Source organism: Triturus cristatus, chromosome 12, assembly GCF_964204655.1.
Source record: "Triturus cristatus chromosome 12, aTriCri1.1, whole genome shotgun sequence".
Classification (NCBI taxonomy): domain Eukaryota; kingdom Metazoa; phylum Chordata; class Amphibia; order Caudata; family Salamandridae; genus Triturus; species Triturus cristatus.
Genome location: NC_140595.1, coordinates 45669712 through 45695674, shown reverse-complemented (window position 1 = coordinate 45695674; position 25963 = coordinate 45669712). Strand labels below are relative to the sequence as shown.

At 46.8% G+C, this 25963-nt stretch overlaps 1 protein-coding gene across 1 annotated transcript; it reads left to right on the top strand.

Annotated features, from left to right (window-relative positions):
• The first annotated feature begins 1600 nt into the window (after positions 1–1600).
• LOC146772380 (uncharacterized) lies at positions 1601–25001 on the top strand. Its single transcript, XM_085637715.1, has 4 exons — positions 1601–1671; positions 14350–14663; positions 16064–16104; positions 23040–25001. The coding sequence occupies exons 1-4, from the start codon at positions 1651–1653 to the stop codon at positions 23060–23062; spliced, it is 399 nt and encodes a 132-aa protein (XP_085493841.1). The 5' UTR covers positions 1601–1650; the 3' UTR covers positions 23063–25001.
• Positions 25002–25963: the final 962 nt, after the last annotated feature.

Sequence of the window (25963 nt, the reverse complement as noted above, 5' to 3'; positions counted from 1 at the left end):
CAAAGACAGATTTGAGTCTCACATATCCCTGTTATCCCTCTGCCGCATACTATCTACAGGGGCATCAGAGGATTTCCAGAAAGGTATGCAGGTTAAGAGCACTTGGCGGCAGCCTCTCTGCCTAGCTCACAGGGACCAGCTCTTAAAAAAGCCTATTCACTTTAAGCATAAATTGAGCTACCGGTGCTATGGTATTTGTTTTTGGACAATTGGATAAGTATTTATCTGCATTTATTTTTTTGCTCATTTTATCTGTATGTATCCACATTTATTTGTGCTTAGCATAAAAAATAAAGTTGCATTGGATATATTTCAACATTTATTTAACCGACAAATGTTTACTCATGTTTGAATGTCCAGTGGGTTTAGCCATTTGCAGTATAATAGTCCTTTGAAATCATTTGCATTGTAGAACAACTTAAACAGCTGTCCTGCTTCAGTTATTTAAGCTTCACTAGGAAATCTTCAGATTTTTTTTTACTCCGATACATGTCAATCTGCACCGCTTTTGACCTAGCACTCATGATTGACAGCTGTGACAATCGTCTGAAAGAAAACCCGTTTTCTGTATTTATACACACGTAAATATAAACACAGACAGGAAAAAAGACGGTTTTCTCTCTGTATGTATCTGTCATAATGGAAAACTGGGAGCCTTACTTAAAAGCGGCGCTGCATTTATTCCTTGCCCTCCTTTCAAGTGCCCCTTTTCTCCTTTCTCCTTCTATTCTATTTCCATCGCTGTCCCCTGTTTCTTCTTCTTTTTATTATTTCCACTTCATCATTTTCCTATCCAACTCTCATCCATTTTGTCTCATCCCCTTTCTATTTCATTTTTCTTTCTCTCTGTCCTCTCTTCCCTGTTTTTCCTCTCATGTAAACTCATTCTCTCTCCCAACTCTTTTCCCCCCTCTGTCTCCTGGCCTGCTGCTTTGTCTCCCTCCTACTCTTTACCCCACCCTGATCTCACTTCGATATTTTCTTTATTTTCGCTTTCACTCTCTTTCTTTGGGGTATAATGAAATACCCCACTGGCCTCCCGTGCCGGCTCTCGCCATCTTTAAAACCATCTGCATCATTTGCAAAGCCATCATCCCTGGCACAGAGCATCTCTTGCTGGGAAACCCACCATCTCTGGTGCTTCCAGGGCACCATTAGACTGGCACCGAAGAAGTGCAAAATAAGAAAGAACAAGATAACAGACCCTGTCCCCCATGCACCCGGGCAGACGCGTGGCAAGGGTGCCATGCGCCTCGGTGCCGGCAAGGATACACCAATTATAAGGAGGCAATGGACCCCGGTGCCACTGCACCTGCTGCACCAATGGAAGCTGGCACCCAGGATCTACAGCATACACAACAGCCATGTTCAGTTTTTCCCATGCCATGTCCATTCCTCCTGTCCTGGGCACACCCATGCCCAGCCTCTGCTCCTCAGCCACCGCTGCCCTGCCAAGCCGCTCCTATGCCCAGCTGCTCCCCTGTCTCTCATACCAGATTCTCCTCGGCACACACCCACTCCGTGAGTCGGAGGGCAGGCTCTGACAGCTGAAAGAGCAGGCTCCGCCCTTCCCTGCCCTTCCACACAACGACCACTCCCCACCCCAGGGTCCATAAAAGCCCCAGAGCCCGGGGAGGTGGCAGGAGAGACATGGCATGGCTCGGAGCAGAGGTGAGGGCTTCCGGGAGGGAGGGGGGCGTCGGAGGGGGCTTTAGAGGGGCTTTGATACCTCATCCTGCAAGAGAAAAGGAAGACCCCGCCACCTGTAGAGCCCCCCGGGGTCCCCTCTGTGATGTTTGAGGGTGGGGTGGTGGCGAAGCTGGAGGGAGAGGGTATTGGCGTATTCTTGAAGGGTGCCTGCTGGTGACCTCCTGTGTTTGCCTGGAGACCTCTCAGCTGCCCCCTCCAAGGGCTGTTGTTTGTTAGGGGGTTGTTGGGCGCGGGTGCAAATCAGTCGTATAAATGTGTGTGTGTGGGCAGCAGTTCGGGAGTGCTATCCCGGGCACTGTCCCTCCCGGCGGGGACAGGAGGGCTCAGCGGGTTACGTTTCGGTTAGAAGTTTGCATTTTTACGATAAATAATAATTTAAATGGAACATTTTAAAACATATTCTTTTTCAGAATTCAGAGCACGCGGGCAGCTTCCGGTGAGCGCCGCAGGGGGGCTTTATACGGGAAGCTGTGTCCGTCCTACAGAGAGGGAGGGTGAAATACACAGCTGCGGTATATCCCACCCGCAGAGGGGAAGGTTTAATATACAGCTGTGGTATATATCACACCTGCAGAGGGGAGGGTGAAATACACAGCTGTGGTATATCACACCTGCAGAGGGGAGGGTGAAATATTCAGCTGTGGTATATCACACCTGTATGGGGGGATACACAGCTGTGGTATTTAACACCTGCAGAGGGGGAGGGTGTAATACACAGCTGTGGTATATCACACCTGCAGAGGGGAGGGTGAAATGCACAACTGTGGTTTATCACACTTGCAGAGAGGAAGGTGAAAGATACAGTTGTGGTATATCACACTTGCAAAGGATAGGGTGAAATAATCACAGCAGTGGTATATCACACGTGCTTAGAGGGAGGAGGGATTACACAACTGCGTTATATCACAACTGAAGGAGGGGGGGGGGCTGAAATAGACAGCTGTGATGTATCACATCTGCAGAGGGTAGGGTGAAATAAACACAGCAGTGGTATATCACACTTGCTTAGATGGAGGGTGGAATACACAACTGCGTTATGTCACACCTGCAAGGGAGGTTGAAATACACAGCTGTGGTATATCACACCTGCAGAGGGAGAGGGTGAATACACACAGCTGTGGTATATCACGCCTGGAAATGAGAGGGTGAAATACTCAGCTGTGGTATATCACACCAGCGTGGGGGGGGGGGGGTTGAAATACACAGCTGTGGTATATCACACCTGCAGAGAGGGAGGGTGAAAAACACAGCTGTGGTATATCACACCTGCAGAGAGGGAAGGTGAAATACACAGCTGTGGTATATCACACCCGCGTGGGGGGTTGAAATACTCAGCTGTGGTATATCACACCAGCGGGGGGGGGGGGGGTTTGAAATACACAGCTGTTGTATATCACACCTGCAGAGAGGGAGGGTGAAATACACAGCTGTGGTATATCACACCCGCGTGGGGGGTTGAAATACTCAGCTGTGGTATATCACACCTGCAGAGAGGGAGGGTGAAATACACAGCTGTGGTATATCACACCAGCGTGGGGTGTTGCAATACACAGCTGTGGTATATCACACCTGCAGAGAGGGAGGGTGAAATACACAGCTGTGGTATATCACACCAGCGTGGGGGGGTTGAAGTACACAGCTGTGGTATATCACACCAGCGTGGGGGGTTGAAATACACAGCTGTGGTATATCACACCTGCAGAGAGGGAGGGTGAAATACACAGCTGTGGTATATCACACCAGCGTGGGGGGGTTGAAATACACAGCTGTGGTATATCACACCAGCGGGGGGGGGGTTTGAAATACACAGCTGTGGTATATCACACCAGCGTGGGGGGGTTGAAATACACAGCTGTGGTATATCACACCAGCGTGGGGGGTTGAAATACACAGATGTGGTATATCACACCTGCAGAGAGGGAGGGTGAAATACACAGCTGTGGTATATCACACCAGCGTGGGGGGTTGAAATACACAGCTGTGGTATATCACACCAGCGTGGGGGGGTTGAAATACACAGCTGTGGTATATCACACCAGCGTGGGGGGGTTGAAATACACAGCTGTGGTATATCACACCAGCGGGGGGGGGGGGGTTGAAATACACAGCTGTGGTATATCACACCAGCGGGGGGGGGGGGGGTTTGAAATACACAGCTGTGGTATATCACACCAGCGTGGGGGGGTTGAAATACACAGCTGTGGTATATCACACCAGCGTGGGGGGTTGAAATACACAGATGTGGTATATCACACCAGCGTGGGGGGTTGAAATACACAGCTGTGGTATATCACACCAGCGTGGGGGGGTTGAAATACACAGCTGTGGTATATCACACCAGCGTGGGGGGGTTGAAATACACAGCTGTGGTATATCACACCAGCGTGGGGGGTTGAAATACACAGATGTGGTATATCACACCAGCGTGGGGGGGTTGAAATACACAGCTGTGGTATATCACACCTGCAGAGAGGGAGGGTGAAATACACAGCTGTGGTATATCACACCTGCAGAGCGGAGGGTGAAATACACAACAAATATTGCATGATTTCACCCAGAAATAGCCGCGAGAATGTATACAAAGGACAGGGAGGCCGTGACACCCTCATCAGGCCTGAGACATAAGACTCTTCCCGCCCCCACCCCCACAGCATGGAGAGTCCCACTGTGAAACCCCACAATCTATGGATCACACACTGAAAAGCTGAAGAGCGCCACGAGGCCATGGCGCCGATCAGAGGTGGGTCCACCATGCCTTTCATCCGTGTTAGGTTGACAAAGTGAGCGCCGCTATATGTTGTATGGTAGTAACACCTGTCATTGGCCCCTACAAACACTTCGGTTTGTAGTATGAGTTTTCCGATGACTCCAGACTTTTGCTTTCACTCAACCACCTAATGCATTCTGGGAACTGTGGTCCCTTTTTTCACCTTGATGGAACAAAGGATCAGATTGGATTAAAAAAAGCAAGGCCTGGCTGGCATACAATATATGTAATGTGCAGTGTATAACTAATGCACACGGTGTGTGTGCAGACCGCAGAAGCGGTGTGTCACGTGCTCGAGGCCTGCTCAGAGCATGCCCTGCTAGGTGTCTTGGGCGATGCCAAGGGCACCCGGTCTGTGGTGACGCACCACACATGATATGAAAAATAATTTCCGCATTGTTTCACATGAACGAATTAATGAGTGAGATACATCCGTCAGGACCCAGCAGTTGTCAATGCAATGGTAATTCTGTCTGCTGTTAGTGTGGGACAGGGTGGGTGGGGGGGGGGGGGGGTCTGCCCTTCAAAGGTTTGTACAGTACACAACCCAGAGGGGCGCAGCCCCTCCCATGAGCCTCCACAGAGGAGCAGCGGGCTCCCCCAAGGCTGAAAATCGAATATGTGTCCTTTCATGTGCACATCAGAGGATGTCTTGCGGTTCACCCCCCTCCCGGCCTCTCCCCTTCATCTCCTGCCTGATTCCCCTCTACGCACCTAGGTTTTGCTGCCCCCCCACCCCCGTCTCTCGGTAGCTCTTTCCACCTCTCCACTAGAACTCTCTTCTACACTGGCGTCTGTCTCTCTGTCCGCCCCCTCTCTCTCCTCACCCTCCTTTTCTGTCTCTTCTAACCGGTGGCATAGTGTGTACCGTTTAATACCACAACATTCAGAGCTCAGTGGGCGCCTCAAGTCCAACCTGTTGTTGTGGTTCCATTGCCAGTTGATTATGTCTCTCTCCACAAGCTGCTTGACCTGGGCAGCGCGGGCCTACTCCCGCTCCTCCTGGAAACACCTACTCGGAGGCAGAAAGAGCTAGGAAACGCACCCCCTGGCCAACACAGTCAGAAACCTGGGACTGAACATAATCTCCTATGCAGGCGACACCCAGCCAGTGTTTAGACTGAACATAATCTCCTATGCAGACGACACCCAGCCAGTGCTTAATTTGAGCCGGTGCTTAGCACCAGTACTTAATTGGTTTCCGGTGCTGGGCACCAGCACCTAATCGTCAACACCACACTTAAGGCAGTCTGCCACAAGGTGGAGTTGCTCAAGCAATTTAGAGATGAGCATTATAACAGTTGTTTAGCATTAAAATGGCTCATTCCTGCCTCCCCAGCCATTCCTTTAGCTTTGGGGACCTGGAATAATCTGAACAGTCGCATTTACAGGCGAGAGAGAGGGTTCGTAGTTGTTTCGGCAGCGATGACAGGGGCGATGGGTGGTGCAAGCTGCAGTAGCCTCCTGGTCAGAGCCCTGGCACCTAATATTTTATAAATTAAGCACTGCACCCAGCACATCCTCTCTCTATCTGAAGACCCTTCCACCACGAGGGCCAACCTCCACCGGCACATGGCCAAATGGATGCAAAACAACTGCTTCAAACTTAACGTGGACAAGACTGAAGCACTGATCTTCGGGAACAACACCTTCCCGTAGAATGACTCCTGGTGGCCTGTTGAACTGGGACCTTCTCCCACCCCCACGGACCACACTCGGAACCTCTGCATTATCTTGGACAGCAAACTCAGCATGAAAAACCAGACCAAAGCAGTCTCCCCACCTGCTTCTTCATGCTGCGCAAGCTCTGAAAAATGTTGAAATGGCTCCCAGCCGTCACCAGCCGCTTGGACTGCGGCAACGCTCTATACGCAGGAATTTCCACACACCTGAAGAGACCGCAGACCAATCAGAACTCAGCAGCCAGACTTATCCTCAACCTCCTCAGACGGACCCACATCACTCCTCACCTGAAGAAACTCCACTGGCTCCCTGTCCAAATGAGATGCCAATTCAAGATTCTTACTCACGCCTGCAAGGCCCTGCACAACCAAGGACCGTCATACATCAACCACCGCCTGAGCTTCCACCAACCCTGCAGACTCCTGCGATCTGCCTCCCTCTCCCTCACTCACACCCCCCACATCCACTGAAGCACCAGTGGATGATGCACCTTCTCCTAACTCACCATTAAGTCATGGAACAGCCTCCCCCTCCATCTCTGGGCCTCACCCTCTCTGCGGGAGTTCAGAAGGGGACTCAAAACCTGGCCATTCAACTGATGACACCCACGCAGCCTGGATCTCAGCGCCTGGATACCCTCGCGGGTGATTAGCAGCGCTTTATACATCCTGTTAGATTGATGGGTCCCCTTGCCTCCCCTTACACTTTTGCATCTGCGCCTCACTCTGCTTTCTGCTGCTGCTGCGCTTTACCCAGGGCCACTAGAATTATGTGGCAGGGGAGCACCCAATTATGCGGCCTAATGCAGCACTTTTTTCTTAATAGTATTGCTTTATTTTTTTAGTAATTTTTACACATGGTCATACTGTCTGGGCAAAGATTTCACCTCATTACCACCAGTTTAGCAACCAAATACACACTTAAGCAAATAAAAGATGACCAGTCAACCTTTGCAAGGGCCTTCCATTGCATGTGAACACGTTGCCACATTTTTAGTAACTTTTGATCCATTTGAGCTAAACACAATTTCTTTGTTAAAATCTGTAGATTATGCAGCAGATGAATAGTTATGTGGCAAAAGTGGCAACTCACAATCATGCAAAAAAAATACAGAGGTCGCAGAATCGCATAGTTGCAGTAACCCGGGCTTTACCAGCAGTTGTGCGCTAGCCGACCTTGCAGTGCGGCTGCCCATACTAAACCGGTTTTGTGTGAGTGAAGCTGGCAGTTCGGATTTCTCGGTTGCAGATCATCCGCGTTTGACGAGAATATTGCACCGCTGCTGCACAAACTGTTCTTAATGCGTATGTGTTTGTGTTAAGGAAGTTTGACCTGCTGCCAACTGTGCTCTCAAAGTTTACAGTGCGAGGGAAGCTGGCACTGATGCGTGTGCTGTATATACTATTGTGTTACAACAAACAATTGATGGACGGAATGCTGACAATGCAAACATTCTCCCCCAGTCAAGAGATCTGGGTTAAATCCATCGTTCTTTTGCCCACTACACCACCCCAGTTTAGACATGGCCATATGCAAATCAGTCTTGACCCTGTGCCTCATGGGAACAGTCCAGCCCGAACTGCCAAGCCATGTCTTCCCTGGACCGGAATCAAGCATCCTAGGACCGGTTTCTGGCTATCAGCCGTCATCAGCCAGGATAGCTTGACTCCAGTGGCGTAGTGAGCACGGGTCCCACGTCTGGGAATACCCATCCCACTTAGGGCGAAAAGCGTTACAACAAACAATTGATGGACGGAATGCTGACAATGCAAACATTCTCCCCCAGTCAAGAGATCTGGGTTAAATCCATCGTTCTTTTGCCCACTACACCACCCCAGTTTAGACATGGCCATATGCAAATCAGTCTTGACCCTGTGCCTCATGGGAACAGTCCAGCCCGAACTGCCAAGCCATGTCTTCCCTGGACCGGAATCAAGCATCCTAGGACCGGTTTCTGGCTATCAGCCGTCATCAGCCAGGATAGCTTGACTCCAGTGGCGTAGTGAGCACGGGTCCCACGTCTGGGAATACCCATCCCACTTAGGGCGAAAAGCGTTACAACAAACAATTGATGGACGGAATGCTGACAATGCAAACATTCTCCCCCAGTCAAGAGATCTGGGTTAAATCCATCGTTCTTTTGCCCACTACACCACCCCAGTTTAGACATGGCCATATGCAAATCAGTCTTGACCCTGTGCCTCATGGGAACAGTCCAGCCCGAACTGCCAAGCCATGTCTTCCCTGGACCGGAATCAAGCATCCTAGGACCGGTTTCTGGCTATCAGCCGTCATCAGCCAGGATAGCTTGACTCCAGTGGCGTAGTGAGCACGGGTCCCACGTCTGGGAATACCCATCCCACTTAGGGCGAAAAGCGTTACAACAAACAATTGATGGACGGAATGCTGACAATGCAAACATTCTCCCCCAGTCAAGAGATCTGGGTTAAATCCATCGTTCTTTTGCCCACTACACCACCCCAGTTTAGACATGGCCATATGCAAATCAGTCTTGACCCTGTGCCTCATGGGAACAGTCCAGCCCGAACTGCCAAGCCATGTCTTCCCTGGACCGGAATCAAGCATCCTAGGACCGGTTTCTGGCTATCAGCCGTCATCAGCCAGGATAGCTTGACTCCAGTGGCGTAGTGAGCACGGGTCCCACGTCTGGGAATACCCATCCCACTTAGGGCGAAAAGCGTTACAACAAACAATTGATGGACGGAATGCTGACAATGCAAACATTCTCCCCCAGTCAAGAGATCTGGGTTAAATCCATCGTTCTTTTGCCCACTACACCACCCCAGTTTAGACATGGCCATATGCAAATCAGTCTTGACCCTGTGCCTCATGGGAACAGTCCAGCCCGAACTGCCAAGCCATGTCTTCCCTGGACCGGAATCAAGCATCCTAGGACCGGTTTCTGGCTATCAGCCGTCATCAGCCAGGATAGCTTGACTCCAGTGGCGTAGTGAGCACGGGTCCCACGTCTGGGAATACCCATCCCACTTAGGGCGAAAAGCGTTACAACAAACAATTGATGGACGGAATGCTGACAATGCAAACATTCTCCCCCAGTCAAGAGATCTGGGTTAAATCCATCGTTCTTTTGCCCACTACACCACCCCAGTTTAGACATGGCCATATGCAAATCAGTCTTGACCCTGTGCCTCATGGGAACAGTCCAGCCCGAACTGCCAAGCCATGTCTTCCCTGGACCGGAATCAAGCATCCTAGGACCGGTTTCTGGCTATCAGCCGTCATCAGCCAGGATAGCTTGACTCCAGTGGCGTAGTGAGCACGGGTCCCACGTCTGGGAATACCCATCCCACTTAGGGCGAAAAGCGTTACAACAAACAATTGATGGACGGAATGCTGACAATGCAAACATTCTCCCCCAGTCAAGAGATCTGGGTTAAATCCATCGTTCTTTTGCCCACTACACCACCCCAGTTTAGACATGGCCATATGCAAATCAGTCTTGACCCTGTGCCTCATGGGAACAGTCCAGCCCGAACTGCCAAGCCATGTCTTCCCTGGACCGGAATCAAGCATCCTAGGACCGGTTTCTGGCTATCAGCCGTCATCAGCCAGGATAGCTTGACTCCAGTGGCGTAGTGAGCACGGGTCCCACGTCTGGGAATACCCATCCCACTTAGGGCGAAAAGCGTTACAACAAACAATTGATGGACGGAATGCTGACAATGCAAACATTCTCCCCCAGTCAAGAGATCTGGGTTAAATCCATCGTTCTTTTGCCCACTACACCACCCCAGTTTAGACATGGCCATATGCAAATCAGTCTTGACCCTGTGCCTCATGGGAACAGTCCAGCCCGAACTGCCAAGCCATGTCTTCCCTGGACCGGAATCAAGCATCCTAGGACCGGTTTCTGGCTATCAGCCGTCATCAGCCAGGATAGCTTGACTCCAGTGGCGTAGTGAGCACGGGTCCCACGTCTGGGAATACCCATCCCACTTAGGGCGAAAAGCGTTACAACAAACAATTGATGGACGGAATGCTGACAATGCAAACATTCTCCCCCAGTCAAGAGATCTGGGTAAAATCCATCGTTCTTTTGCCCACTACACCACCCCAGTTTAGACATGGCCATATGCAAATCAGTCTTGACCCTGTGCCTCATGGGAACAGTCCAGCCCGAACTGCCAAGCCATGTCTTCCCTGGACCGGAATCAAGCATCCTAGGACCGGTTTCTGGCTATCAGCCGTCATCAGCCAGGATAGCTTGACTCCAGTGGCGTAGTGAGCACGGGTCCCACGGGTTGCATTTGTCACCCCGAGTGGGAAGGGTATGCTCAGACGTGAGTCCCTTGCTCTCCATGCCACTGGAATCAAGCTATCCTGGCTGACGAGGGCTGAAAGCCCGAAACCGGTCCTAGGATGCTTGTTTCCAGTCCAGGGAGGACCTGGCTTGGCAGTTCGGGCTGGACTGTTCCCATGGGGCACAGGGTCAAGACTGATTTGCATATGGCTGGGTTCAAACTGGAATGGCATGGTGAGCAAAAAAACGATGGATTTAGGCCCAGATCTCTGTACTGGGGTGAATGTATGACATTGTTCTGCATTCTGTCCATCAATTGTTATTTTTGCATTTGTCACCCCGAGTGGGAAGGGTATGCTCAGACGTGAGTCCCTTGCTCTCCATGCCACTGGAATCAAGCTATCCTGGCTGACGAGGGCTGAAAGCCCGAAACCGGTCCTAGGATGCTTGTTTCCAGTCCAGGGAGGACCTGGCTTGGCAGTTCGGGCTGGACTGTTCCCATGGGGCACAGGGTCAAGACTGATTTGCATATGGCTGGGTTCAAACTGGAATGGCATGGTGAGCAAAAAAACGATGGATTTAGGCCCAGATCTCTGTACTGGGGTGAATGTATGACATTGTTCTGCATTCTGTCCATCAATTGTTATTTTTGCATTTGTCACCCCGAGTGGGAAGGGTATGCTCAGACGTGAGTCCCTTGCTCTCCATGCCACTGGAATCAAGCTATCCTGGCTGACGAGGGCTGAAAGCCCGAAACCGGTCCTAGGATGCTTGTTTCCAGTCCAGGGAGGACCTGGCTTGGCAGTTCGGGCTGGACTGTTCCCATGGGGCACAGGGTCAAGACTGATTTGCATATGGCTGGGTTCAAACTGGAATGGCATGGTGAGCAAAAAAACGATGGATTTAGGCCCAGATCTCTGTACTGGGGTGAATGTATGACATTGTTCTGCATTCTGTCCATCAATTGTTATTTTTGCATTTGTCACCCCGAGTGGGAAGGGTATGCTCAGACGTGAGTCCCTTGCTCTCCATGCCACTGGAATCAAGCTATCCTGGCTGACGAGGGCTGAAAGCCCGAAACCGGTCCTAGGATGCTTGTTTCCAGTCCAGGGAGGACCTGGCTTGGCAGTTCGGGCTGGACTGTTCCCATGGGGCACAGGGTCAAGACTGATTTGCATATGGCTGGGTTCAAACTGGAATGGCATGGTGAGCAAAAAAACGATGGATTTAGGCCCAGATCTCTGTACTGGGGTGAATGTATGACATTGTTCTGCATTCTGTCCATCAATTGTTATTTTTGCGTATATACTATTGTGCACATGTTACATTTAATGCTACTAGGCACTGGAGAATACGTGCACTAGTAAATATCCCGTCTGTCCTACTTACACCCCTTACTTAACTTTTAAAGCGCTAAACGGACAATATTCACCAATCAACACCTAAGCTTGTTACATCGATTTGGGAGGAGGTGTTGGCGGAGAGGCAGTCACATTTTTGTAAAGACCCAAATGTCCTTATTAAGGTTCTGGAAACGCCAGGAGTTAGGGGGTATGCAAAAGATCTCAACATGCTGTAGAGAAGAAATTATAACTAGTAGCCTAGGTTGGGCACGAGATGTAAGGAAAACCCTTACACCCTGAAGCGGTCTGGTGCACGGTATGGAGACTATTTGCATCGCAAGCTTGCTATATGGGCGTGTTGTATGACGTACTGTAACACATCATTTTGTTTGTTATATTGTAACATTTATGTACTGATTACTACCCCTATGTGTGGCGCTGAAGCACTTACCAAGGTGAATGAATGAGTTTGCCCACAGATCTTCTAGGTAGCCAATAGGAACCAATGTTATTTTTGAAGACTATTTTAAAAAAAACTTTATTCAAAAGTTTTCTGAGTTACAGTACAGAAGAAAGAAGGTTACCATCGACGAGACTCAGACATCATAATGTACATAGAAATATTGCACAACAAGCTATACAAGTAGTACACACTTCATTATGAGGAGTTAGAAGCGTGTTAAATAGCCAACAGTGTCTACAGAAGGCAGGAGGAGACCTATAGCGATGGAGAATTACACTGAGGTCCATCTCCATTGCTGTAACGAATCGAATAATCGTCTTTACCGTATGACTTTTGCCAAGAACCCTCATGGATCTCTCTGAAGCACTCCTCCACTAGAATGGAGTAGATGCCTAAGTTAAGTGCGGGTCAGGTTGGGTTACACATATACGGTAGCATCACTGAAACAAAGAAGTCCATGAAGGAGTTGCACCTGGGTTTACTTCAATGGCACAACCAGTCCCGTACGTTACCATCTTAGTCTTTTTATTCCTTTAGTTCTTAAAAGGTTGACCTTCCACCCTGCACTCTAAACTGCTGCTTTTCAGACGTTATTGAATTCACAATAAGAAACACAATCAAGCTATTCTCACAAATACATACCCGTTATCTGTATGATACTTATCTGTGTGACTTCTGGATCACATGTGGGTTGACTTCACAAGTGCATTTTTAGTAAATACCGAACACTCCTTGTGGTTCTGATGACAACTGTCACCACAACTACATTCTTAGGAAATAAGTTATTCTGTGTGCCTTGTGTTTGACACCTGGGTCGACCATACAAATGCACATTGAGGAGCTAAGCAAATCTTTGTTTGCTTTCAAGTATATTGAAGTATACAGTGCAAATACTACTATGTTCTGAGAAATTCAGTCATTCCATACGTTGCATTTAAAACCCATATTTTAATGTGTCTCAAATACTAATACACTTTGAAAGAGAGTAACCCTGTATTTCTTGTATTTCACTTATAGGAAGAAATTAAACAAGCATTGGCATAGCCAATAGGTCTCGCCTTCGGGACCTTATAAGTGTTTAACTATGCAACAGTTAATGTTGTTGCACCAAGGATATTATGCTGCATAACTATAAGGTCCCAAAAGCGAGACCTATTGGCTATGCCAATGCTTGTTATGATGGCTATACGGCCAGCCATAGAAAGGGGAAGTTTTATCCAGCGATCTACTTGGGTAGAGTTTGTCTATAGCGGGCCGTAATTCAGACGAATGACCTGATCTTTGTTTCTGTGCAAGACCACTCCAAAATATTTAGTGATGTCAGCGGACCATTTAAAAAGATAATCGCATACAGGGGGCTTAGTGATATCGGGGAGGGGGAGCAGCTTTGATTTCGACCAGTTGATACACAGGCCGGAGAGGTCACCAAATCGGACCACCTCTTGAACTATGGGGGTTAGATTGATCGAGGAGTGTCTGATGAAAAAGAGTATATCGTCGGTAAACATTATGATAAGATGCAGCTCTGAAGCAAACGAACCCTCGGTGCATGTGACGTTCTTGAAGGTGATACACCAGTGGGTCCACTGCTATATTAAATGATAAAGGTGAGAGCGGGCATCCTTGCCTTGTGCCAGGGGTGATGTTAAAGGGGTCAGAGATTGAACCGTTATTCTAATACACGAACCGATGTCATTGATGTAGGTTTTCTCTTCTCTGTAGGTTCTTCCAGGAGGCTGACGCCGCCAGTACCCACAGTGAAAGAAAAGCACTAAGTGTATTGGCATTCCGTATTTTGCAATTAACCTTTCACCAACACCTGTGAAGGCAGATTCATCTATGCTCTTTAAGGGTCAGGGTTAGGGAATTCCCGGCGACTAGTGCAAGGAAAGGTCTGTTAGTGTTTTCCCCTTGTACACCATGAATCTCCTGAATAAAGGAAGATATTGTAAGGGATGACAGGGACATCCAATGAAAACCCCCCTACTTATCTCTTTCATCGACATTTCTTTCGGCTCCATCCAACAGCTCACGTAGAACCTGAAAGAACCAAGGAACAAACATTGGAAAACTAAAGAAGGACTATCCTTCTTCCTTACAGGCGAAACATGGTGACAAGAGAAAGGGGAACCAATCGCAGCAACCGGCAGGACGAGAAAAGGAAACCAACAGACACGAAGAGAAAGGGAAGGAGGACGGAGGATGGGCCAGGAGAACACAGAAGACACCCAAAGTGAGAAGTCTACAGGAGAGTGGCTGGAGAACACGGGGGATGCAGAAGAAACATACCTGTGCGAATCCAGGACCGAAGACGCCAAACCCGACGGAAGTCCGGAAGAGTGGTGCGAGGAGTGGTGGTCGCCCACGGAGGAGGTGTACCAGCGGCCCCAACTCAGGAGAGTTGCCGCAGTTGCGGTAAGTGACTCGGAATACAGGGAGGCTGGGAGAAAAGTCAGGCACTTTCTTTTGTTTTATTTCTTTTTTTTCTGATTTCCCTCCGCACTGGGTTTATTTTTTTGCCCAAACCAGCTTAAGGTACCTGTGAGCTTCATTTTAGTCCAGACCTGATACCTATGGATCATTGGTGTTCAAAGAGTAACATCTAGAAAAGGGGTGTGACACTGGGAAACGGGTGACAGAGAGATACTTGAACGCTCTGGAAGCCCACAATAAGAGGACAGAGGTACTCCACTCTAGTCCCGGAACAGAACCGTTATCTCCTGGTCTTTTCTTCCCTCCAGAAACAAAGATAAAAAGAGGAAGAGGGTACAGTTATAGAAGCCTCTCATCAGAAAGAGACCTAACCTTTACTAAATTTATTTGGTCATTATTTCTTCATATACTTAGGTTCCCCGCTATATCCTGGGTGCGGTGAAGGTGTCCATCTTTGCCCTTTTTTGGGAAAAACCTATATACTTACCGCCACTTTCTTCTTCTCTTGCTTTTGAGCCTCCAAGGGACTCTCTCCAGGACGAAATAGACGATCTGGCAGGAGAAGGAAGAGGGAAGAAGTTACAGGGGACCATTCTGACCGAAAAAATACCAACCTATACTTAACCTGAAAATAAAAACACACCCATATTAAGAAACACATACAGCCTCCCCGCTTCTTTTTCCACCCATCCCTCCTACAGAGATCCCGAGCATTTCTTCCTCTGGTACCCCTGTATGTACTTCAACTCGAAGTAGGCATGCCTCTCAAAGAGAACAAAACCCCTATGTGAGAGGTATAGTATACACAACGCTCCACACCCCGCGATTAAATACAAGAAGGTGAAATCGAGAAATGAAACACTGTGCACAATGAATATCACATCTAAAAGAAAAGGTGCTGCGTAGTCCCTCCCGTCTTATCACACTCACGACAGTGTCTCAATGCTTTTGACTCCCAGCCCTTTCTGCTTCCAGCGCTTTCACATCCACCCATCCTGAGTCACTCAACATGGTGCCACAACTCTCCTGAGTTGTGGCCGGTGAATTTGTGTCCTCCGGCGGCGTCCACCGCTCCTCAAGCCACATCTCTGGAGGCTCCTCAAGGTTGTTGATGTAGCTTGTCCGGGTTTCCGAGTCTACTTGCCTACTCTGAGTCTCCTCACTGTCTGGCGCTTCCTCAGGACATGTTGCTGGTCTTCTCTCTCGTCCTCGTCTCCTCAGCATCTTCCTGTTGCGCACCTTGTCCTTCCATTGGTCGGCTTTTGGAGGCATAGCTATGCCCCCCCAAACAAAAACACAAGAAGAGAAGTCCATCCTCATTATTTGTTTTTTTGTGTGGTCTCCACACCTCCTTATAGTCTGTTTTTTCTTTCTCCCTCCAGGTCTGCCAGCAACTCCGGATGGCGGAGAATCTGCTCCGCAGGTAAGTGGTAGAGGTGAGGAGGGGGAGGGTTCTCTACAGTTCTCATACTAGTTTTCAATGCAGGCTGTGGTAGGATGAAGTCTACTTTGATATCTTATATCCATCAGGAGGAGGTAACTGGTGTGGAGAAGGAGGGAAGAGTTAATTAGTTAGTAGTATAAAGTTTATTGTATTAATCAAAAGATTACAATAAAAGATCTAAAACATCACACATAGTGTATATAGATAATATATATATTTATATATCAGAATATGTCAGAAGAAACTGAATGATAGGAGTGATGAAAGTGCGAGGCCAGCCTGGAAGAACTGATCTACAGTCCTCCCTCTTAAAGATTGTCAATACTTGCTCCACATACAAGTACAATTTGCCAAGATGCACTGCATTATGTTCATCAATTATATCATTGACATTGTAAGACGTTGGAGCTCATAACATGTGCCTATATGGGACCTGTAGGGTGAACTAAGCTAAAGTACTCCAGTGTTGAGGCAGTGCAGCAGAGCTCTTCAGTCACAGAAAACCTGTGTGGTTGGTATTGCGTTATTAATGGCGCCAGTGTCTTCCAGTGGCCAGCAGAGTTACACAGGGCCTTTCAAACAGATATATGCCCGTCTCATTACTGATAAAGGAGCAGGTTGGTATACATTTTCATATGATGATACAGAGATTATATGCGATTTAGTCAGGGAAGACCAACTGAATGACTACATTTACTGTTATTCCTCATGTGGTTGGAAGTATTGGAGAAGCCAGAACTTCTTGTTAGGCTATTGCCCCCTGGGCAGGCACAGTGGTTTTGTCATCCATTTTCATCTATTTTAATAGTTAGGAGGAGGACTTTGAGCGTCTAGTGTTATAGGGTAGCTCTAATAATGCGTGGAGAGGCATAGCTTGCGGTGACACGGTTTATTTGATTTCCACCCACAAGTCGTGATAAGGTTGGCCATGGAGTGTGGACAGATACCTTCATCTTGCCCGGAGATTAGGTGGGCAGAGAATTATATAGGCCAGAACTCTTGCACTGCTCCCTACCAATAAGATGACTCAAAATGGAGAAACTGAGGTGTGGTGTAGCTCTATTTGCTCTGTACAGAGCATAGTGGCAAGTAAGTATTACGGGATGAGTCCTTGGGCCAGCTGGACAACCAGGGGCATAGGTCAGGGCCACTGCTATCATCGACAAGAACTATGGACTTGCACCAGACGCGGGTGTTAACACGAAGTAGCTCATGAGCTACCAGTTCTCCAGCTACCTGTGAGTAGCTCTCCTGTGTGCAGCCCAGCCTTCTAATATAGAAGCTTTTGCTAAGTTGTATTATTTTATGTATACCAAAAATAAAAAGAACATATTCAAGACAAAAATGCGTGTCTTTTCAGAACTCATAAACTAATGTTTGAAGTAAACAGTTGAATTTTAAAAATATATTTAAAGCAAATATTTTAGTTGGAGATATTTCTTACTCATATTTTTACTTGGTGCCACTGGGATTGCAGCTATGGCCGTTTTGTATTACCCGTGTAATATTTTGATTCAATATGTCAAAAGCCTTTTTTACTTTAGTGCTTGAACCCTGCTTAATGCACTGATATAATCACTGCTGACATCCTTAGATGGTATGGTCATGGTATGGATAGGTGTGGCGCAGAGGCCCGGGCAGCTGACTTCGGAGCACAGGGCTCACGGTTCAATGCCCGGCTCCAGCTCAGCTCAGCACCATGCGACTCTGGGCAATAGCTCCCTTAATTTCCACGACGGCCTCGATCTAAAACTGGACTAAATTGAACTACCAATCCACTAGTTGCCTGAGGGATTCCCTCTATTCAGGCTTACCCACCGACCTGGAGACTTGCAACACATAGGGCTCCTCCTCATGACCAACGACATGGGCTACAGTCCTGCAAAGGAGGGGTGCTCTTAGGATCTTTTATCTAAAGCAGTACTAAGGGACAAGATTCATGTGGGTGTGGTGGGGGGAATAATTCCTTATAGACAGGCACAGAGACAGAAAATCCCTGTTAAAAATACCATTTAGGTGAACTAAAGCTCCTTTATTACTGTTCCCAAATAGCTATATTAAAAAACTGGGGGATAAATCAACGTAATAAAGAAGTCAACATGTTTCAGTCCCATAGCATGCTCTGCTGAAAAGGTGCCAGTTGGCTTTCTTCAGGACCAATACAAAGGTTTTTTAACTCTGTGCCAATGATGCCCAAGTGGGCAGAAATAAAGGAAAGGTGGTACTTGACGAATAGAGTAACCTTCAGACACTCTTGTAAGACCGGACTCATAGTGTGAAGAATTCGCAAAACGCCTCTCTATAAAGCTGCTTGCTTGCAGGATATCAATGTGAGGGCCATTAACTGAAGATGGTCCTCTCCTGCTTATTCACCTGTCGCAGCCATGGTTTTAAATTATTAGCAGCCCCGATGCATCCTTTCTGAACTCTAAAAGATGAGCTAACTGAGTCTATCCTATAATAGCAAAAAATTCCAATGGCTGAATCACCACTTGTGTACTCTATCGTAAAGCATAATAACTCAAGTCTGTAAGATGGTCAGCTATCCGGAAGAATAACGAATCATCGTATTTACAAGTTGTGCCTGGAGCAAGATGCATAACGACAACGCACTATAATTGTAGACAATAAGGAAATAAGACTCCAACAGAAGTATTGACAAAATGGGGATACTAATAATCTCTATATAAAGGTGTATGGGACAATTGTTAGACAGTGTTTAATATCAATGACCTAGTACAATACTTTTCCCAAATAATAGCATTAACACAAAGAACATTCCTCTGGATATCCCCAGGACACAGTTTAGGACTTAAACGCATCTGTTTAACACGGGGTGGAAAACTACAACCCCTTATGATTCTCCATTAACACGGTCGATGTGAACTCTCTACATGCATTACGGCTAATAATAATCTCTCTACACGAGAGAACGGAACAATCACTAGACATAGTAGAATATCAATGACTTGACAGTATTTTTCCCTAATAGTATTACTAATACAAACAATAATTATCTGTGCCTCCCCTAGGACACTGTTTGTGAATTACAAGTGCCCGTCTAAAACGAGGCGGGAATACTGCATTCCCTGTGATTCTCTGCAGTATGGCCGACACACGCTCGCGTGGTGATGCACTAAGGGATCGCGAGTGGGAAGTCAACATAAGAATGGCCGGGCATGCACTGCAAATTCATCACAAGCTGGACAGAGAAGAGTATTGATAAGTGCAAATGAGGTGCAGTACCATTGGAGGGGTACATAGTGGTAAAATAGCTAAATTATTTAAAAGGTGAAACAAGAAACCATTGGCCCATTGAAATGATATAATCTTCTTATCTACTGATTTTATCATTCAGTGTGACTATCATGGTGTGTCCTCAGGCCTGTTTTTTTTTAAGGAGTATCTCTGAATATTGCCTGGGGTAAGCATGTGACGGGTTACACGTTTGCAGTGTTTTGCATTAGTTTGCAGCGAGTCACTCGGTATGCTCACTATGAGTGTTTGTACTGATGTATGTCATTACATTTGCATCAGATTGCATGCAAGTATGCAGTATTTCTGGTCTGTCCAGCACCTGTGCTATTGTGTACCAGAACTTGTATGGTATGTTTTATTTCTAATGCACTTCTCAATTCTCGAGCTCATTTCCTCTTGCACTACAGGCATTAATATATGCTCAAACGACGTGTAAGTAAGCCTGCACTACGTTGTTTTTGATTTAGGTTGTACATGCTGGTTTGTCGTAGGAAACAAAACTGGTAGGATTGGGATAACAGGGCACAGAGACTTACAGACTGAGGGGTACTAAAATCAGTCCTGATGAAAGCCCCGAACTGTGGTCATTCAAAGTGGGCTGAAACATGTTGACGTAGAACAGGGCATGAGAACATTATGTCCCTTTCAAAACACCCACACCACCTATTTTTTAAAATTAACCAGGCGTACCTAACAGTAAAAGAAAACTGCCATGCCCAATAGGTATTTCTATCTTAAAACAGCAAGCCCCCCCCCCCTCCCCATTGGTGAGATTATCAGAAGGGCTTCCTGCAATAGGGTTGAGCCCATCCCGGTTTACAGGGAGCAAGATGAGACCCGATGATGAAGCATGACGCCAATAGGGTGTGTGATGCTCACAAAAAAAAAAGATTTCAGATGTTCGCTTTTGATGTTATTGAAAATAATCTGGACATTCAGACCGGATTACTACCACAGCAGGGGCCATTTCCTTGAAAACATTCCTCAGTCTTTCGACACTCCTTTTCCAAGGACCCTGAGCGCTCTCGGGTACAGGCCAATGTGGGACGGAGTGTGCAGTTATTACTTGTTTGCTCGTATTAGCAATAGATCTACTTCAAAAGATAATGAATAAAGTGTTTAGTTAAATGTCAGTGTTCCTGTTGCTTATGATATTTTTATTTAGTCGGTAACTATGTGGTATTGGTCATAGGTATACTGGCGCCTCATCCGATTAGCACTTGTGTCTTGTACGCTATTCTATGACGGTGCTACTGGGTGTAGAGGAACCACAAACTCTACAAAGAAAAACAACAACAATTCTTTTGAATCCCTAGCACACGTAAATAAGTGTTTACAACATTATTTTAGATTTCGGAAGTATAAACATCTAACAAGTAATTGCAGAGGACATGAGTCAGATCTTCTTTCTTTCTTTATTATAGAAGTGTTCCTTAGAAACTCCACAGCCAACACGTGTTTCGTCGTTATGGGAAGGCTGGTCCCACGACTTTCTCAAGGCTGTACAAGCGAAGAAACAGCAATGATGATCAATATAGTCTTTCATATATTCCCAAAAGAGGGGTTACTTAGTACGTAAAACCATAATTGTAATGTCCATAGAAATTAAAAAGGCAATAATACATACATGTGGAGAAGTGTGGCTCAGGGGTTAGAGGCGGCAGACCCGGAAGCTGAGATTGGTCCTGGACCAGGGTTCAATTCCCCGCCTCGGCGGGTCTTGGGCTAAAAAAAAAAAAAATTCCACGGACTCGATAATTCTCGCCCCGGTGCCTCCTCGACTCACGGGTTCACACTCTGCGACTCTGGGCAATAGCTTGCTTAATCTCCACAACGGCCCCTCGCGGCGGGATGCCTGACTTTCACCTTGTGGATACCCTGCTATCTCACAGGGGAATACCAGGACGGGTTCCCTAAGCAAGCGCCGGGAAACCCACAGCGGGTAGCTGTGCGCTATATAAGCTCAACTACATTTACATTTACATTTACAAATCCAACAGGAAATCAGACAAAGAAATGAAACCACAAGTGAGTTTAATAGAACTATGATCCCAAAGGAAGGAGAGAGAAAAGGAAATGATAAATGTGAGTGAGACGATCCTATAGTATGGGTTCGAAGTCGTGATCCACGCCATACGGGTGAAGGAGTCATGTGAGTTAAGTGAAAACCGAGCAAATGAGCAGAACAAGACCGAGTAGAAAGCCCATGAATGGCGCACTTCCAAAGTGCCATTAAAACCATATAAAACCGTGAAAACTCCTGTGATAGCACCCTTAGTGACAAAATTGTATTCAAATACCTATTCCTTCTCGTTTCTTGTGTCTATAATAATCAGAAATATAAACAAAACCACATCAGAGGGAATTCACATGTGGTCTGTCCGTGCCCAAAACACGTTATATTATTATTATAAGTACATACTCGAAGCGTGGTACAAATTCCGGACCACACGGGGTTCTGTTCGTGGACGGTGTAAAGATATAATCTCTTGTAGATTCCTCCTAAGTTACGAGGTCTATCGATCGTGCTGTAGACAGAAAGAAATAAATAACCGCGTCGGTCTATGTGAAACACACAGCGGCAGCATATAACAACGTCAGTAGACTAGCCGTTTAGAAGATATCCTCCCAAAGTGGGCTGGAATTGATCAAGTTCTCTGTCAATATCTATTTAATTAGCAATCCTCTACTATGTTTCCTTCACACATATCAAAACGCCCTCACCATGCTAATAGTGCAGCACATACCTTGCGTGCACTGCTTTTGGCCACTAGGTTTGTAAATAAGCTTTCAACCCATTCCAAAATGGCCACCAACACATGACCATCTTTGAAGGAACTCCCAACCCATTCGTAGATGGCAGATCATGCATGCACGTGCCAAGATGGACATCTTTGAATGTTTTTCACAAAGCCAGTAGGCAGGCAATGGTCAGGCAATTCTTGCTCTTTATTGCTATTTCTGCACCATCACTTGCTCTCCATCACATAATTTGTCACTGATAAGGGGCCCTCTCGCTTCATATTCCTGGGCAACATCACAGAGAGGATTCATCTACACACCCACCCACAATTTCATGCATCTAGGATTGAGATGTTTACTATCCTTTTTGAACGCTGTACAGCAATTTGTGTTTCATAGCTAGATCTGCACTTTAGATCTGAGAGATGAACACTGTTTGTCAAGTCAAGCGAACTTACATGTTTAGGGCTACAAAACTCTAAATGTCATAAAGTACAGAATGGGCCACATCCTGAATTGATAGTAATAAAAGCTAGGAAACTGGCAGTCGTATTCTGAACTTCCAAGGCAGATCAGTTCATGATTTAAATTCTCTGTAGGTGTCCAAGGATCTTATTAGGCGTGTCCTCAAATAATGAACCACAATAGACGCGTGATAATGGACTTAGTTTTCTGAAAGTCAAGGTGCTATCGAAAGAACAATTAAGTTCGCAAGATGATCAACTGAACTGGTTAACCTGATCTTCTCAAACACAATGAACCATCGTAAATAACCTGAAGCATTTTCACTTTCTAGTGGAGTTTAAACATGGCACCATCCAAACTGATTTTATTAACCATGTATTTCGGGGGTTGGGTGTGTAAGAGCCTGGAGCTTGCAAACGTACTGACACCTGTTTTATTTTTATTTTCAGGGACCCTGCAGTGCAACAGGTAGTCTTCTGTGCCTGCATCTTTTATTGCGTCCAAGTGCATCCACAGATGAAAATGTTCGAGCATGTTCATCACTTTCTGCTGAGAAGGCTAGGATCGGGACTATAGCGCTTGCAGTCCGGGCCATGCTGTCTTCAGAATGGACAGTGCCAGGGTTTCTGTCTTAAAACCAAAGTGAGGTCCTCTATCTAGTACCCCGGTGCCCATGTAGCGTCGCAAGCCAAGAATATTTAGGAAACTGAGTGTACAGAACTCCCCTATTTCGTTGTCCTGTCACTCTTTTTCCGCTCTGTGGGTAAATGTATCGAATGGTGAGAGGAAAGCTCAAAAGTCACTGCAGATAAACCTATTTATTAACAAAAGCAGAAGTCTGCCTCCAGGGCTGGGCCCTGTGTACATTACAGCAAAGGATAGAGCCACCGACCAGAGAAATGAGTATTCAGCTGAAACTCACTTACCACAAACAGCAGAGCTTTTCCTGTTCAGCGGAGCTTTCCCTGTTCTCCGTTCATCTGACTCATCCTGCAGTCAGTAAATATATTCAGGAAAGCTAGCTCACACTTGTCAAAGACAACAGGGCTACCCCATCATTTGAAAGACTGTAGGCCTATCCCTCAGTTGTCACACTCAAAAGAGCTGTTCCTCACTGCTGACAGATATGAGAGCAAGCCCTTGCCCAGTTGACTGGACACTTGCTCCATGCGGAGACCACATCTACCCCCTCACTTGTATCAAACATTAGGGATATACCGTACTAGTCGAATAGTTGGGCTGTCTTGCTTCACTGAATCATCCCTCAGCTGCTTGCCTTGTTATTGTTGGTCTTCTGTCAGATTACTTTTATCCAGCCCCAGGAAACCTGAGATCGAGGGCCTCGTGGATGGGGGCTCTTGAGATTCACGATAAAGGTGCCTTGAGTAAAGTGAACCTCAAAAACAACTGTGAGAATCAGAAAGCAGCAGGACAGGTAGACACTGGGACAAAGGGACTTTCACACAGAGAGTCATCGGGTCAAGAAAAGACAGAGAATTTGAATTCAAGATGGTAGCCAGAGGACAAGCAGAGCATCACTTTCTCTAAACTATGGGGAAGTAGTGAAACAAAAGCCTAAGGCCACATTGGTCAATTTGGACTTAAATCTGATCACCACAGATGAGAAACAGAAGAGCCACAAACATTGCACTATGAAGACTCCGACATAAACCACTGAGGTAGCTTAGAATGGCACAATACCTTGCCGCTACATAACAACACTGTCAGAGCAGACACAGGGGTTGTGTGGAGAGTTGTACGGCCAGAAATTTCCCCTACACAACACTCTGTAGGCACAACTAAAACAGTTTGAGCCATGGTAATGCAAACTTAGCTCTCCATCCCTAACAACAGTAAACTGAGGGTCATTAGGCTAGGTAATAGTTACACCAGTTATATGGAGTACTTGAAAGCACAGAAGTATGATATGAAGCTCATTTATAGAAGCATCGGCAAAGCCAACATGCCTGGATTTAATGAGTCAACATTCTTGCAGCAGTCGTTACAGGGAGTGGGTGAAATTGGGGTTGTAAAACTGGCTATGAGTCAGAAAAAGATTATAGTGTCACTTTTGTACTGCAAAAACACAGATGAGAAATACTGATTACGGAATACGTGCAGAACGAAGAGGTTGCCTTCATCTAACAAAAGTTCCAAGCCAAGAGATTTTTTGCTAGGGAAACTCTTAACAGTATGTAATGATGTTCCTTTTAGACAAGAATATGGTCTGATGCCAGGATTAACTTCTGTGGCAAGGGATATTATGGGACTACAAATATATTCTTATCCACGGGTATCCAGCAGTGCCAATCTCGGAAGGCCAGATCCACCCCAGACTGTCAGGATAAACACCTAGTAACTTAATTCTGCTGAAATAAATTGTATGCACCTTAATGCTTCTTGATAACCTGAAACCTTGCCATGAATTCTGTCTTCCTTGGATGCCCGATACAAGTAGAATATTCCTATTACAAACATTCCTTCTACATGAAACGGTGCAGAGGGCAAGGCACTGACCAGGTGGCTAGAAACAGTCAACTGGACTTGGAGGAAAGATGAAGATCAAAGGCTGAACCGCTTGACGCCGAGATGCCTACGGATGCGACATGACGCGGAGCGGAGCAGCGTGGTAGGCCTGGCTCTGCCTGGAAGACTAGTGATTTTGTTGTTCTGATTGAAAATATGACAGCAAATACCAGTCTGCCGTGCAGCGCGGGTGCCAACCCTCAGACACAGCAACTATCACCTGTCAAGTTTTAGGGCTCCTTGCAAAACCTGGCATGGATGGCAGAATTCATTCCCGTGCACCCAACAATCAGATGACGGTGAGTGTTCATGCATGAGGTAACCACATGTTGTCATGTCATGGGAGCTTCATTTTTCAATCCTGGTTGGGTTATTTAGAGTTTTGCCGAGAGAGTGAAGCACCATAAATTAGCGTTTCAGACAGCCTGTCAAACTTGTGGTTCTCCGGCCCCATTTAGAAGTGAGGTATCCACAGGGTTTCTGATAAACAGTCTTAGCAGGCTCCAATCTTGGAAAGCTCTGATCCGATTGTCGCCCCGCCAAAGGGCGATCAAGTCCTTTTGACGGTCGCGACAACTAGTTTAGGCAGGGTGACGGTCATTCCATTTCCCTGCTATTGGGTACGTGGCAGGGCAATCACTCAATGGCCCTCTAGGAGTTGATGTGGCGTTACAGCCAGAGATTGCAACTTCGTAAGTGGGAAGTAGGTTTGCGACTCTGCATCGGCTCAACATCCTGGGATTCTGGGCAAATCACTTAATCATCCCATGCATAAAAAAAAAAAAATGCGACCTTGTGTAATGTAACTGATGCTCTTCTAAAATGCTCCAATACATTCAGGTAAAGT

What these genes read in the sequence shown, in the direction of transcription:
- LOC146772380 (XM_085637715.1), top strand. Translation starts at nt 1,651, where the DNA reads ATGGCATGGCTCGGAGCAGAG. An exon ending in TGGCATGGCTCGGAGCAGAG is followed by an intron (nt 1,672 to 14,349) that starts GTGAGGGCTTCC and finishes TCTTCCTTACAG; the next exon opens with GCGAAACATGGTGACAAGAG. An exon ending in GGAGAGTTGCCGCAGTTGCG is followed by an intron (nt 14,664 to 16,063) that starts GTAAGTGACTCG and finishes TTCTCCCTCCAG; the next exon opens with GTCTGCCAGCAACTCCGGAT.